Below are 13926 nucleotides of genomic sequence, written 5' to 3'. Positions count from 1 at the left end.
AAGTCGGCAGAGAGAAGGGAGGTGAGGGGCTTCCCGCTCAGTCAGAGGCTAATGGGGGGCAGATGGGTGGGGGCGGGCTGGTCTTTCTGGCTCAGTGGAAAAAGTAAGTGTCCTCACTGAAATGGGTGACACATGGAGCCAGAGAAAGGGTCTTCTTGGGAGCCTGCTGCTAGCCGGAGTCATTCTGAATCTGTTTGCAGAAAAGCCACCCTCTTCTGGCAACCTTATTAGGAGTACTTAAAGACATTCTTCCTGGAAGTCTGAGCAGGAGGAATGTACCCAAAGTGACCCAGCTCAGCATCTGTAGACATCTGTGAGTTCATAAAGCTCAGACAAGTCCTCAGGCCAAGCAGGGCTCCAGCAGGCACAGCCCGCGGGAGTCAGCCCTGGCGCCGCAGGTGCTGCCCAGCTGGGGCCTGGACGGTCCAAGTGGCCGCTCTCTGGGGGCTGCAGGTGAGCCAGGTGTGATGGAGCCTCTTGGTCATGTTATGTTCCCTGTGCTTGACTTGGGATGTCACTTGGCCTTGCTTATCATTTAGGTCAGAAGCCACACTCCATGGAAACTGCACAGTGGGAAGATGCGTGTGTGTTTGTAAGCAAACGTCCAGACTGAGGGATGCGGTACTGAGTGTGCAGACATACACTGGACACTGTCCCAAAAGACACTGTACAGACATGAAAGCTCTCCTTCCCCCAGCGGTCCTCTAAACGCCACTCCAGCCCGGCTTCAATCAGCTGCCTGAGGGAAGTTTAAGGCTCAGCTCAGGCGCTACCATGTAATCCTCACCAAGCCCCAGCAGGTGGCGCTCGAGGCTTGAAGCTCATCCTAGGCGCAGTTCCTCCTCTGCATAGGTATGGGGTTGTGCCCACCTGAGGCTACCCAGCTGGACCATGTGCACTGTCCAGGTCCAGACCTGTCCCACAGTGAGACTGTGGCCTTGGACAAGCTGCTTACCTACCCTGTGCTTCAGCAGTCACACAGGAATAACAGGAGTCCTGAGGCGTGCAGACATACTCCCACAAAGGACCCCAGGGGGAAGAGGGACATTCAGGCAGAGATGGGTTTAGGGGAGAAGCCTCGGTAGCCTCCCGAGCAAAGGGAAGGAGTGATTTCACTTCCCGCAGCAGCTCTGAGCATGCCTGTTAGGAGACCTGTCAGTGGGCGCCAGATGCCTGTTGCAGCCTCAGTAGAATCATGTGCCAGATGGAGGGAAGAGGACCCCAGTTAATTATGAGGCAAAAACACCTCATCTCTCTGGCTTCTTTCAAGTTCATGCCTCGGTTTTAGCTTTCAGTGTTTACTCTCCTTGGCAGGAGAAGATAAGGTAGATACTGACAAAATAATGTTACTGGGCTGGAAAGAAAGGATCTGGTGACCATTATCATGAGAGTGGGGGAGAGTGGATTCTAAAACTGGATTCTTCGGGGTTCCCCAGGTCTCAGCCTTGAGGAGGACAGGACAGGCACTGGAATCTGGGTCTGACAGTGAGGACTGCTGTGCCACAGGCAGGGCCACACACTCCAGTGCTGGAGCCCATGTGGGCTGCATCAGGTGAGTCCTCTCATGGGGACAGATTCCTAAACAAAGGTGCATGGGACCATTGCTGGGGGACTGGCCACAAAAGTCTCCAGTGGACACATCCTACAAAAAGTAGCTCTGTTACCTGCAAATTCTAATCTGGGGGAACGGTGTGTGTTTCGGGGTAGGGTGGGGGTCCTAAAGCCAGGTGATTGTGGGGTGAGGAGGAAAAGAGCTATGATATTGGCTGGGTTCCTCCCCCAGCTCCTCCCAATGAAAAGAAGAAACACAAACAAAAAGGCCTGTAACATCAAAAAGCCAGCCAAGCTCCTGGACAGAGCGTCCTTGCTGGGGGTGGGAAGGCTGGCAGAAGTGCGGCAGCCATGCGGTTGGGGGGTCTGAGCCACATGCAGAGAGGAGGTGCTGGGGGCGCTGTGGGGCTGGCAGCGGGTGGGCAGGCGGGCGGGGGCAGCTGGCCTGGCTGGCCGCAGGGAGTGGAGGGCGGTGAGGCCGGGGCCAGCTTACCCTGAAAATCCCCCTCACACGTATCCACACTGCGTCACTCTGTCAAACAGCTGCAGGAACACAATGACAGGATTCGGAGAGAGGAATCAACACGAGACACGAATGTCACAGCAACACAGGCCGAGGTCACACTCTGAGAGCGTCACAGAGTCTACACTGGCTGGAGACCGCACGTGTGAACATACGATGGTGTGCCACCAAGAGAACATTGAAACACGGTGGGGTGCAGGGCCAGGAAGGTCACTGACGCTGACAGGAAGCCTCAGTGCCGCTGCGTCAGGCAGCACAGAAGCCATAGGAGCGCGGGCCCCAGCTCCCCCTCGCCCACTGTCACCCCTCCATTTCTCATTTTGCCCTTTTCTGCCTCTCCAAGTGGCATGCTCTGCTCCTTCCCGCCGGGGTGACAGGGAAAGTCAGCAGACTTGCAGGGCTGGAGCCCTGCCGAGAGCAACCCGGGCAGGTGTTGCCCATCTGGAGGGCAGCAGTGGGCTGTGCCCTGTGCCACAGCCACTCACCCTGGAGACTGCCAGCAGGGAGGGGTGCTATCCCTTCTCAGAAGGGACTGTCCCTAATTGTTCTGTAAGCCTCAGGGTAGATGACAGCACCTACACACTCAACATTAATCACATCCAAACATAGAGAAATCAAGTCACCAGACGGCTTTCCCCCAATACTGAAGTAGCCTAAGCTATCAGAAACACTTGCAAATTTGACTAGCATTTTTATTGGCAGCAAGGGGCCGAACTCCACCAGTCCCTGGCTTCCAGCTCATCTGGCAAAGAAAATGTAAAGTTTTTTTTGGAGGGGACTCATTGAGGGAAAAAATGGCAGGATCTGTGAGAGTGCTCTCAGTGTACATAGGACCCAGCAAAGCATTTTTCTCCGATGTGCAATATGTTTGAAAAATGTTTAAATTTTTAAAAATTTATTAAGGACACACTGCTGTCAATCACCCTGGAAAAGCTCCTCCTCGCTTTAACCCCATCCCATCATTCTTGCTCCTTTCTGATGCCTTCTGGGAGTCCTCTGTCATGGGTGTCTCCAGTTGGGCTCGCATGGTCTCCCTGATGTCCCAATCGGTTCAAAGTGTTTATCCTTCACGGTCATTATGACCTTGGAGAAGAGCCAGAAGCCGCAGGGTAGCGGACCTGCTGGATGCCACGGAGGAGGAGGCACCACAGCATCTTTAACAAGCGGCCTCTCAGCAGGACGGCTGCTAGCAGCCGGCTCACTGCACTGCTGATCACCTCGGGTACAGACTCTCACGAAAGAGGACTTCCAGAACTGCCTCGGGGAGCTGCCAGTGATGAGATCACTGTTCCAAGTCAAGGAGAAGGTTTTTGCGGGGAATTAAGGGCATTAGGCCTTCCAGCATAATAAATTTTTAGAAATTTAAACATTTACCACGGAGCGAGATCAGTGTATGTAGGTATGTGGTTTGGTCAGTTCTTATCTGTCTTTGGTGGTGATTGAACTGAGGACCTTGTGACATGCTAAGCACACCCTCTATCACCTAGCTGTCCCCTCTGGGTATCCGCTATGTGTGGGGTGTTATATGCTTATATAGTAAATGTGTGGTATACATATGTATAGACACCACATGTATTCACATGTGATATGTGTGCTGCATGTGACAGATGTGTAGCATGTGTATCTTTGGGATATATGGTGGTGACCCACATGTACACATGGTACATGCATGGTGCATGCTGTGTGTCAGTGTGTGGGTGGTAAATGTGTAATACATGTGATGCGTGCAGATGTGTGTGTGTGTGCATGTGTGTTTATTCCTCTCTTGTGCTGTCTGGCACATTCCACAAATACGCACAGGCTCTGCCCTGCGCCGAGGCCAGCTCTGCTCCGAGACGCAGCTCCACGCTCTGCCTATTTTTCTGAATTAGGGAAATGCCCAGCTGGTATAGCACTCACCACAAACCCACCCTGGACTTCATGATCTTTTGTGGTCGAGATGTCTGGGAGATGCTTCAAAAATGTCTGCCCCAGTGATTAGACTTTTGCTAAATGTAATTTGTGTGAAATTTCTTGCTCACACATTTTCCTGGAGGAAGATAGTTCCATTTTGGTTTTAAATTTAGAGCCAACCTCTTGTGCAGTGGTGGGTTTGCGAGGTTGTTGCTGGAGGAATCAGGTGGGACGAAGGAGGGTCACACCTTGATCTTTTCTGAAAATGACCCTTGTCTAAATGTGTGAATAGAATACTTTCCTAGCAAGGCTCGGTGATGCCTCGGTTAACAAACTTGATTCTTTCCATGATGCTGATGGCAGACCGAGTTGGATAAGAACTAAATCAAATTCAGTGGTTCAATCTTGACTTTCCAGAGAAGTATGATTCAGTTCTGGTCCATTTTGGTTTGATACCAGAATCATGCAGAGGTCCATTTTGGTTTGAGACCAGAATCATGGAGAGAACTGAGTTTGTGAACCACTGTACTTTAATGCAAGGCAGAAGAAACATTTTGGGTTCCTGGCCTCTGTTCTCCAGGTAAGCCTTTGCACCTGCTGGCTGCCCTGGCTGGGTCCTGGGGTCCCTAACCCAGTATCTCACCTGTGTTTGACACCAGCCATTCTGGGATCAGAACAGTTTTCAGCTTTTCCTCTGATCCAACTCCAAAGGACCAAGGGTGTTCAACCTCTTGAATTACAATCAGAAATAGAACCCTTGGCTTACAGGCTGACTGCTGCACAATTTGATCCCAGGGCCTCCTTCCACTGTTGGCTTCCCCGGATACCATCGTGCAAGCAGCCCACGGCAGGCATCAGCCCAGCTGTCTCATGGTGAATGGGAATCTGTGAGCTGCAGGCTGCTATGGGTCCCTCCCGGCAACCTGTCACTAAGGTTCGCAGGAAAGCTCAAGGGCCCGTGGCCTGGTTACCTGTAGACATGCTCTCCCCCGGGGACATGCCATCCAGCATGGGGTGCTCCGTGGACTGAGGGCTGGAGGCCGAGAGGCTGACCGTGGGAGGCTGAGGAGGCGGCAGGGTAGGCCTCTGCCTGGGCTTCGGGGTAGGCCGGGATTTGGCTAAAGTGCTCGTGAAAACGGAAGGAGAGGCCAGGGGTGGAGCCGCAGCCGGGGACAGCTGGCCTGAGGCCAAGGAGTACCCTGGAGGGTAACCGAGTCCGTAGGGTGATGGGGTGCTTGGTGGAGTTGGAGACAGGCTGATCGGGGATGGCTGGCCAGCGGACTGATCAGGAACAGGCCCCGGCTGGCCAAAGGGGACCTTGGGGGGAATTGGTGCAAGCTTCTTCGAAACTGAAAGAGAAAACAGCACGGGCTGTTAAAGGGGTGCCGTCAGTGTGGCCCATCAGCACACCCTTCCCAGCGAACAGAGGCCACCACCACCTCCGCAACCCCAGCTCCCCTGCCCCAGCCTCCTGCCGCACAGCAAGCGGCCGATGCGCTGGTTAAAAATGAACCTGCAACTGCAAGTTTTCGTGTCTTCCCATCTGTTAGCTAATTCTCCTCCTCTCTCCTGGATTCCTGCCACAGTGTAGACACACACACCCAGCCCAAGCGGAGAACAAATCTCCCATCCACAGGGGTGGGCTCACTTCCCAGTGGAAAAAGATGCCACTGCTGTCCTCTGAGACGGAGCGAGCGAGGCTCAGATGGCTCAAGCTCAGCTGTCGCTGTGGACTCCTGACCCAGGGCGAGTCCTGGGCACCTGCCCAGGGGTGCCGGGCTTCCAGCCATGGTGTGTGAGCTGACTGTCTGGTCACGGAAACCCCACGCCTCAACTACTTCACGTCCTGTGCCTCCTTCCTGCGTCCTTGTCCTGCGGACTCTTTTTTTTTCTTTTCTTTTTTAACATTGGCATATTTGCACTCAGTTATGAGCTCCGGCATTGTAATGCAATACATGTATACAATGCATAATGATTAAATCACAGTAATTAGCATCTCCAGCTTCTCAAATATTATCATTTCTATGCACTGGATACTTTCCAACTCTTCTTCTCTAGTTATTTCAAAATGTGTAATTAGCTGCTACAGACTACAGTTACACAACTGTACTACTGAAGGCCACACCGGCTCCCCCTCGTGCTCCCACCGGTTGTGTGCTGGTACTTGCTACCCAGGGCTTTCCATCCCTTTCCTCCTGACATCTTCTCCTCAGCCTCTCATTATTTCCCCCCCTTTTTCTTTCAAGAATGGACATAAACATGGACAGAGTGACAGCAATTTTGCCCCCACGTCCCCCTTATACAGTGCTGGGGATGGAACCTAGGGCCGCCCACATGCCAGGCAAGCGCACCCCTGCTGTGCTAGCTCCCCAGCCTGACTGCACTTTTTATACCACACCACGGCCTCAGTCTCTCTGCACGTCCTTCGTTTTCCTCTAGGTACTTAATCCCTCCAAAGGATGACAAGCGCAGGACGTTTTGATTGACAAGGGATTGGTGAAAAAGAAACCACACACACACACAAATGCAAACATTCAGGAGCTCTACCGGATGGGCAGACATCCTGAGAAAATGACCATCAATCTCTCAGAAATAAGTGACAGCTGGGCATGGGTAGCGCTAATTCTGGAAGCTGCTGTCTTCTGAGTCCTTAGGGGGGTGTCAGAGCCTCTCCCTCCACACACCCTCCCCAGCCCTCCAGGAAACCGCACCTATTCCGAAGATACCTCAGCTGTTCCCTGGGCTCCCCCAGCCTGCACTGCAGATGCAAAAGGACACAGTCCTGTAAGTCCTACCAACTCGAGTTCAAATTTCTATCCTGGGCTGCAGATTTAGCTCAGCGGCATAAGCGCCTGCGCCTTGTAAGCACGTAGTCCTGAGTTCAATCCCCAGTACCAAACATGAAAAAGACAAAAAAAAAAATTCTCTCCTGCTACTTACCTGCTACACTGCCTGAAGCATTTTTTAAAAAGTCTTTAAGTTTTTTTAAAGAATCTCTTCTATACAGCGGGAAGAACAGTGCTGTCTTTATTGCACTGTGATACTTAAATAGAATCATGCACAGAAAGTGGCACATCGGCACGATCTGTAAGAAAACCACTTCAGTCTCCAGTTTCCTTTTCCACCTCTGCTTGGTGAGGATGGGTTGTGTCTGCCAGCGGCTCCTGACCATGCTCGGTCAGCAACATCCATCAGTGCCCTGCATGCAAAGCAAATGCAGGCCCGCGTATCCGTGCCTAAGAGTATGTCTCCCTCTAAACGAGCTGCAGGAGGCAGGATGCAGTGACATTACCATGCCTGAGATGACGTGGGAAGTGACAGGACCGGGTATGATGGACTGTAGACGCCCAGGCAACAAACCAAAGGGCCCAAAAAATAAAAGCTAAACGTCCCGTTCACGGGCAATGATGAACAATGCAAAGAAAGTTACGCCTTTCCAGTGACAGCTCGGAGTTTCTGGACACCATGTGAGAAAGCCAATTGAGATATTTTAGGCTGCATTTCCTGCATAGATTCAAAAACTAACACTACTACAAAATCTGAATGGGTCAACACAACAGTATTAGGAAGCTGACTGACTACAAGAAGATCTATGTAGTCTCTAATGGACAATGCAATGGCTGAGACTTCACCCCTACCTTGTAAGGCTGGGGAGGGGACATACACCAAGACACGCCAAAGGGCTACAGAGTCCAGACCACAAGGGAGCCTGCTGGTGCTTGAAATGCAGAATCCTGCCACCATCGCTTCAGCCCACTCCTTAGTTAGCCTTTGAGATACCTTTTCTTCTGACCATCTGCTTTCTGACTTTTGAGTCCAGACAGACTGTCCTATGTGTCCCACAACACTGATGTCCCCGGCATTGTATTACAGTTTCCTCTGGGAATTACAGACCTCTGCTCATTGCCAGAGGCACTAAGCATCTGTAGGATGCACAAGGCACAAGTGTGGAATAAACAAGATTCCAGAGCTAGGAAAAGGGACTGTCAGGCACAGGGAGCTAGGAGGCTGACAGGGCCCTAACAGGACGTACCTACCAGAGAGACAAACTGGCCCCACCTGACCAGTCCTGGAACTAAAGCCAGTCCCAGAAGCATGAAAGGTCTGGATTTAGAGCAAAGTAAGTGGTGTGTGATTTTAGACAAGGGAAAGGCTTTGCTGGGGTGTGACAGAAGGAGAAATAAGTCAAAAAGTTATGGAAGGTCTTGACTTATGGAAGACAATCCCATGCCCTCGTCTCTTTATGAGGAATCATGGGAGGAGACAGCTGAGCACAACCAGCAGGGTGGGTGGGGGGCTCCTGTGAATGACCCCACACTGCTTCTTAAATAATGAAGACAGGGCCTGCAAGTGTATGGAGGAGGACACATGCCATCCTGGACAGTGACTTATGCACTGGTGGAACTGTGTCACATGGGAAAGCATTCTTTTTTTTTTTTTTTTTTTTTTGGTACCAGGGATTGAACTCATGACCTCGCACTTGCAAAGTAGGTACTTATGCCGCTGAGCTAAATCCTCAGCTCAGGGAAAGCATTCTTGTATTTATGTTCCTCGTGAGTCCACTTTTCAGATGACCAAACTGAAGAATAATGGTGAAATGACCCCCACTGAGGTGGTTTATCTTTTTTTTTCTGGTGGTGGGGATTGAACTCACAACCTTGCGTTTGCCAAGCAGGCATTTACCTAAACCACTGAGCTAAACCCCCGGCCCTAATCTTTTCAAAGCTCTTATGTCTAGACTGGAAATCGCTCACTAAGCCACACGATTTAATTTCCAAACATCCATGCCAGCGAGGGCAGTGACTCTGCAGGAATATACCAGCCACCGCTTGCCTAAGACCGACCCGGGAAGGAAGCGGTGACTCACCTTTCCGGAGGGTATGAGGGCTCTGGTCCGCAGGTGGCTGGCCGGGGCTGGTGCCTGGCTGTGTCCCCGGACCGGCTGTTCCCTGGCCAGAGCCTGGACTTCCTTTCTGCCCAGACCCTGGAGATAATTCCTTGCTTTTAGACGTGCTGAAACACAAGCACACAGGAGGAGAGAGAAGCCCTGAGCTCAGTCCGTGTCAGCACCAGGCTTACCGGCTGTGACCCTGCTCGCCTTCTGGTAATGCTTAATTCCACCCAGCATCTGAGCTGTCGCCTTTGCTTATTTAAGCCTCTGAAAGTGTCTTAAGAGCGCTCGTGGCTGGCTCAACTCAGCTGGGTGGCACCTGGCATTCACTGCCAGCACCCTCTTCGTACCCCTGAGCTCAAGGACACTTAAACAATGCGAGGCCAGAGACCCTGAGCTTCCTCCCTGTACCAGTTGTCAATGCAGGACCTCCGCATCTCCATGGACACCAGAGAGGAGAGATTTCTGGAGAGCAGGGTGTCCAGTGAGGCTGATGCTGCCATGCCCATGGCTATAGGGTTTCAAATGTCTTCCCGGATCCCCCACTGTACCCCTGAGGAAGGGAGGCATTCTGGGACCCATCCCCAAACTCAGCACCAGGTCCCAGCTGGGAACAGGGTTGATTCCGTGAGCCTGCACATAAGTCAGTTCAAGTTCCAGAGCTCTAGGGGAGGGTCACAAAGGGTCCCTGGTCTCTGGAGGACCTTTGAGTTGGCAGAGGGACCCGAGGATTCACCCTTACTGTAAGGCTCCTTCTCAGGTCCTCTGATGGGGATAGAGTTCAAGTTAGGACAACGCACCAGTCAGTCCCCAACTCCCTACAGGTGGCCACCTCCAGGAATAGTGCTCATTGCCCCACACATTCCCCCACGGGCCTCTCAGTCCTTTCAACAAAATGCTCCAGGCAGCTCCTGGTGAGTCAGGAGGAGCGCTGACTCTGGGAGCTCTCCATGATCCTGGGTGAGTCTTCCCAGGTTCCGATGCCCTAAGCTGTAAAGCAGGGAGTCTAAAAACCCACATATTCCTCCGTGGCTGTTTCTTCCGTCACAAATGCAGTCACATGCTATTTCTTCCCTAACTTTATTTAGAAAATGCAAATGTGACTGTGGAGAAAATACCAAAAGAAGTATACCATCCATGCCCCCTGGGCTATGCTGGGCAAGACTGGAGCAGAAAACTGGGCTAGAAGGGGAAACACCATTAACCACAGGTAGTTAATGCCCATGGGAAGGGAGGAGGGAAGGAAGGAGAGAAGGAAAACAAAGGGAAGGGGAGGGGAGGGGAGGAGAGGGGGGAAGGGGAGGGGAGAGGAGGGGAGGGCAGGGGAGGGGAGGGGAGGGGAGGGGAGGGCAGGGCAGGGCAGGGCAGGGAAGGGAAGGGAAGGGAAGGGAAGGGAAGGGAAGGGAAGGGAAGGGAAGAAGGAAGGCAGACCAGTTAGTTCCCCTCGAGGGGAGGGGAGGGGAGGGGAGGGGAGGGGGTGGGAGGGGGGAAGGGAGGAAGGCAGACTGGCCACATTCAAGGCCATGGTATTTTCCCTTGCAGGATGAGCTCTGTTCCTAACAAATTTTCCAAAAGAAAAATGTCATTTTATCCAAGAGAAACCAGAAGAGCAAAAATTCTTTTATGTATTCAGTTAATGAAAAACAAAACCATAAACCTTGCATCTGTCAGCCTGGACGAAGACTATCCTCCAGCCTTCCTTAGTCTCAAGGGCACCGGGCACCTGGCATTTATGGCCAACATCCATTTCCCCTGCTATCCATTGCTACCACTATCAAGGGTAAGTTGTAACAGTCACCAAAGAAGACACCAGATCAGCAGAGCAAAACCTTGCTTTCTAAGGGACGGCAGATGATTCCTCCTTCTTGTGGCAGGACAGCATCGCACTAGGAATCGAGGGTGGCTCTTTTTCTGTCCCCTCCCACGTGACAGAGTCCCCAGCACAGAAACATGTACTGTGCCTCGCTTCCCTCTCTCCAGCACAGGCGCAGCTGGCCCAGAGGGAGCACTGGATGAGAGAGTGGTTATGGAATAGGACCCCTCAGTTTGGGGGTCACGTGACTCAGACAGTAAGCTGGGTGCCCAAGAGCAGAAGCCGTGCTTGGGGTCAGTGTCAATGCCAAGCCGTGGTGCAGGATATGGCGGTGGAGCCTGCTGGACAGAGCCACCAGCCTGGAAGGGGGGAGCTAGAGGCAAGGCCTGGGAGTGAGCGAGGGCCTGCTCTCCTCGGGGGAATCCAGCAAGGCAGGAAGCCCCATCTGGGCTGCAAATGTCCAGAAAACAGGAAACAATAATGGAGCACCCATTTGTGCTGGGAGCGAGCCACACAGGGAGAGAAGAGGGCACAGTGGGACAAAGGAAAGCAGTATCACTCGAAGAAAAGCTGTGGGACAGAATGCCCAGGGAAAGGAGGCCTACGCGGTGTTAGGCCTTTTAATAACCTGAATGAGCGGGTGACATTCCCTGCCCCAAGTGAACGCAAGCCCATTCACCTCGTTCCTGGAATGCCTTCAGAGCCTGGGGACTCCATCCTCAAGGCACCTTTTTTTTTTTTTAGAAATATCATTTATGTGTCAAACACCATGTGGCCTAAGAGTGTCTGATAAGATGGGAAGTCAAAGCTGGGCATGGTGGTGCATGGCTGTAATCACAGCTCTCGGGAGGCTGAGGCAGGAGGATTGCCGTGAATTCAAGGCCAGTCTGGACTATGTAGTGAGTTCAAGGCTGTCTTCAGCTATATATAGCAAGACCTTGCCTAAGAAATAAATAAATGAATAAATAAAAAGACAGGAAGGTAGAATGATGCCGGTGTGTGTTCTGAGAGGGGACCATCTAAGAGGGGGTCATCTCAGACCATGTCCTGCTGCAGATGCCTCCTGGTCAGCTGTCTGGCCTGCCCCTGACAGGCTCTAGTTCTGCTCCAGCTTCCTCTGGCCCCTTGTGCATCTCTCAAGCAGACCTGAAGCCCAGCCAGGGCACAGCAGGACAGCTGGAGCCATTAGCAACAGTCCCAGCTATCAGGTCTGCCTCCTGAACTCTGGAATTGTGAAAATATCTTCTATGCATTGAAGAGGAAGAGGAGGAGAAGGGAGGAAGAGGAGGAGGAAGAAGAGGAGGAGGAGGAGAAGAATGAGGATGAAGAAGAGGAAGAGAAGAAAAACAGGTTTGCAATTCCCCCATTTAGAGTCTGGGATGCGTCTGTGTGTGTGCATGTGTGGGCGCGCGTGTGCGTGCATGCGTGTGTGTGTGCATGTGTGGGCGCGCGCGTGCGTGCATGCGTGTGTGTGCATGTGTATGAGAGTGTGAAGACTGAGTTAAAAAATCCAGCCTCCCAAAGTCTCCACGCCTTCCTCCTGTGGCTTCCCACCCCGACAGAGCACACAGAAGTATATTTGAATTAGCGTCCTCTAAACTGCTGTTCGAGAACAGACAGGAACAAGCAGCAAAGCTGTTTGATCATGCAGGCGTCATTTCCAGGGTCCCCAGGGTCCTTTGCCCTGACTGTACCCTCCAGGTGCAATCTCCTTTGCTTGGACCCCTGGGTCTCCAGCCCAGCTGTGGTATTTGCCTGAGCCTGTGTGCTCCCTGTGACATGAACTGCTTAGGGGCACTGAGCGGGGCTGGGGACACAGAAGGCACTGAGCTTGCCATGGGAGGAACCCGCAATGCCACCACGCGATGTGCCGCAAGGTCACCAGGCCCAGGGTGACTATGTCACCTCCACTGCTTCTCTGATTTGCATTCATTTAAGCAGCAAAAATAACCGACTCAAAGAGGAGAGAAATGTTAGAATTCTGTTTCAAAATATGGAAGCAGAAAGGCGTGGAAGGTGGGCACAGGGAGCTGGAGAGCTGCGGATTCTTCACACTGCTTTAGCAAGCTTCTAAAGCCAGGATTGTACGTGGCAATCGGGGAGGCTGTGGGGGGCTGATTTGGTGCCAGGTGGATGTAGAAAGCGCAACACGAGGGGGTTGGGGATTTAGCTCAGCGGCATAAGCACCTGCCTTGCAAGCAGGCAGTCGTGAGATCGATCCCCGGTACCGATAAAAATGAAAAAGACAAAAAAAAAGAAAAGAAAGAAAGTGGAACACGAATGCTCAGAAGTGAGAGCGCATTGTGCGACCCATGCCAGGAAGACCCCAGTGGGTGCAGCGAGCTCAGACACCTCTAGCTGCAAACCCCAGGACTGCAGGCCAGTGCTTACCTGGTGCGCTCAGCTGCGGGCTGCAGGCCCCCGCCGGCTGGAGAAAGGGCAGGTGTGGCCACTGCTGCGGGGCTGTCGGGGACCTGCTCCGGCAGGGGTGATGGCAGAGGGGCAGCCAGCTCAGCAGGCGGGGCGGGAGGCTGCATGGAGGGCGGAGCGCCGGTGGCCTTCCTGCCAGCCGAGGAGCCTCTTCGAGCCACCCAAGATGTGTCCATAACCCTCACACCCATGCTGGCGAGGGACACAAAGACACCCTTTTACCAACACAGGACAGGTGACAGGCTCCCTTCCCCACCAAAAGCAGAGACATTCAAGCAGGTCCTGGTTAGGAGAAGAGCAGCGCAGGCTTAGCATCCTTCTGGGCCAGGGAAGCAATGTGCAGCGGGCGGGCAGGGATTGGCCAGCAACTCTCCCAGTGCCCAGACTGCCGGGGCCACTCAGACACAGCCCCTGCAGCCCAGGCTTGGCAAGAGCAGCTCTCACAGAGGCAAGGCTGCAGCAGGGTGCACGCGGCAGCTTGGGGCTCCCCAGGTTGTGCTTCCGCCCTCTGCCAAAGCCGGCTGGCCTTAGGACAGAGGGCTGCCAGGCTCCTTGGGTGCAGAATCCAAGCTGTTCTCAGAGCAGAATGTGGCCTAACTAGGGAGCAGGGGACCCTTGTTTCTCCCAAGTTCAAGAGGGCAGAGGCAGAGACGCTATCAAACTGAAACACTGAAACAACTGTAGGAGACATCGAAATATAAATCCTCTTCCTTTTTTTGGTAATTGTAACTTGGGTTCCAATCCCAGCTCCACCACTGCTGGGGTACCCTGGCCAAGTCCTCTGCAGGGTCTGCAGGGGCTGCAGACCACACCTGCTTGTGTATA

General features: G+C 52.9%; 1 protein-coding gene and 1 long non-coding RNA gene across 5 annotated transcripts in view; one reads left to right on the top strand and one right to left on the bottom strand.

The window, feature by feature from the left end:
• The window catches only part of Arhgap44 (Rho GTPase activating protein 44), a 191744-nt gene that overhangs the window by 1422 nt on the left and 176396 nt on the right, over window positions 1–13926 (bottom strand). For 2 of the 4 annotated variants that reach the window (XM_063241804.1, XM_063241805.1), the window contains 3 exons: window positions 13063–13293; window positions 8835–8980; window positions 4939–5316 (listed from right to left, as the gene is read on the bottom strand). In XM_063241804.1, coding sequence (XP_063097874.1) covers window positions 4939–5316; window positions 8835–8980; window positions 13063–13293 — 755 coding nt within the window. Of the gene's footprint in view, window positions 1–2044; window positions 2095–4938; window positions 5317–8834; window positions 8981–13062; window positions 13294–13926 lie in introns of all 4 variants that reach the window. The other 2 variants (XM_063241806.1, XM_063241807.1) reach the window with 2 other exon arrangements.
• LOC106026859 (uncharacterized) lies at window positions 3–3807 on the top strand. Its single transcript, XR_001200446.2, has 2 exons — window positions 3–1552; window positions 2095–3807. It is a non-coding gene; the product is annotated as an uncharacterized LOC106026859 (long non-coding RNA).

The sequence above is a fragment of the Cavia porcellus genome, unplaced genomic scaffold (genome assembly GCF_034190915.1).
Source record: "Cavia porcellus strain 051 isolate PalLab524CR breed Dunkin Hartley unplaced genomic scaffold, mCavPor4.1 scaffold_32, whole genome shotgun sequence".
Classification (NCBI taxonomy): Eukaryota; Metazoa; Chordata; class Mammalia; order Rodentia; family Caviidae; genus Cavia; species Cavia porcellus.
Note: the sequence above shows the minus strand (reverse complement) of the source record. Positions and strands in the feature narration are given on the sequence as shown.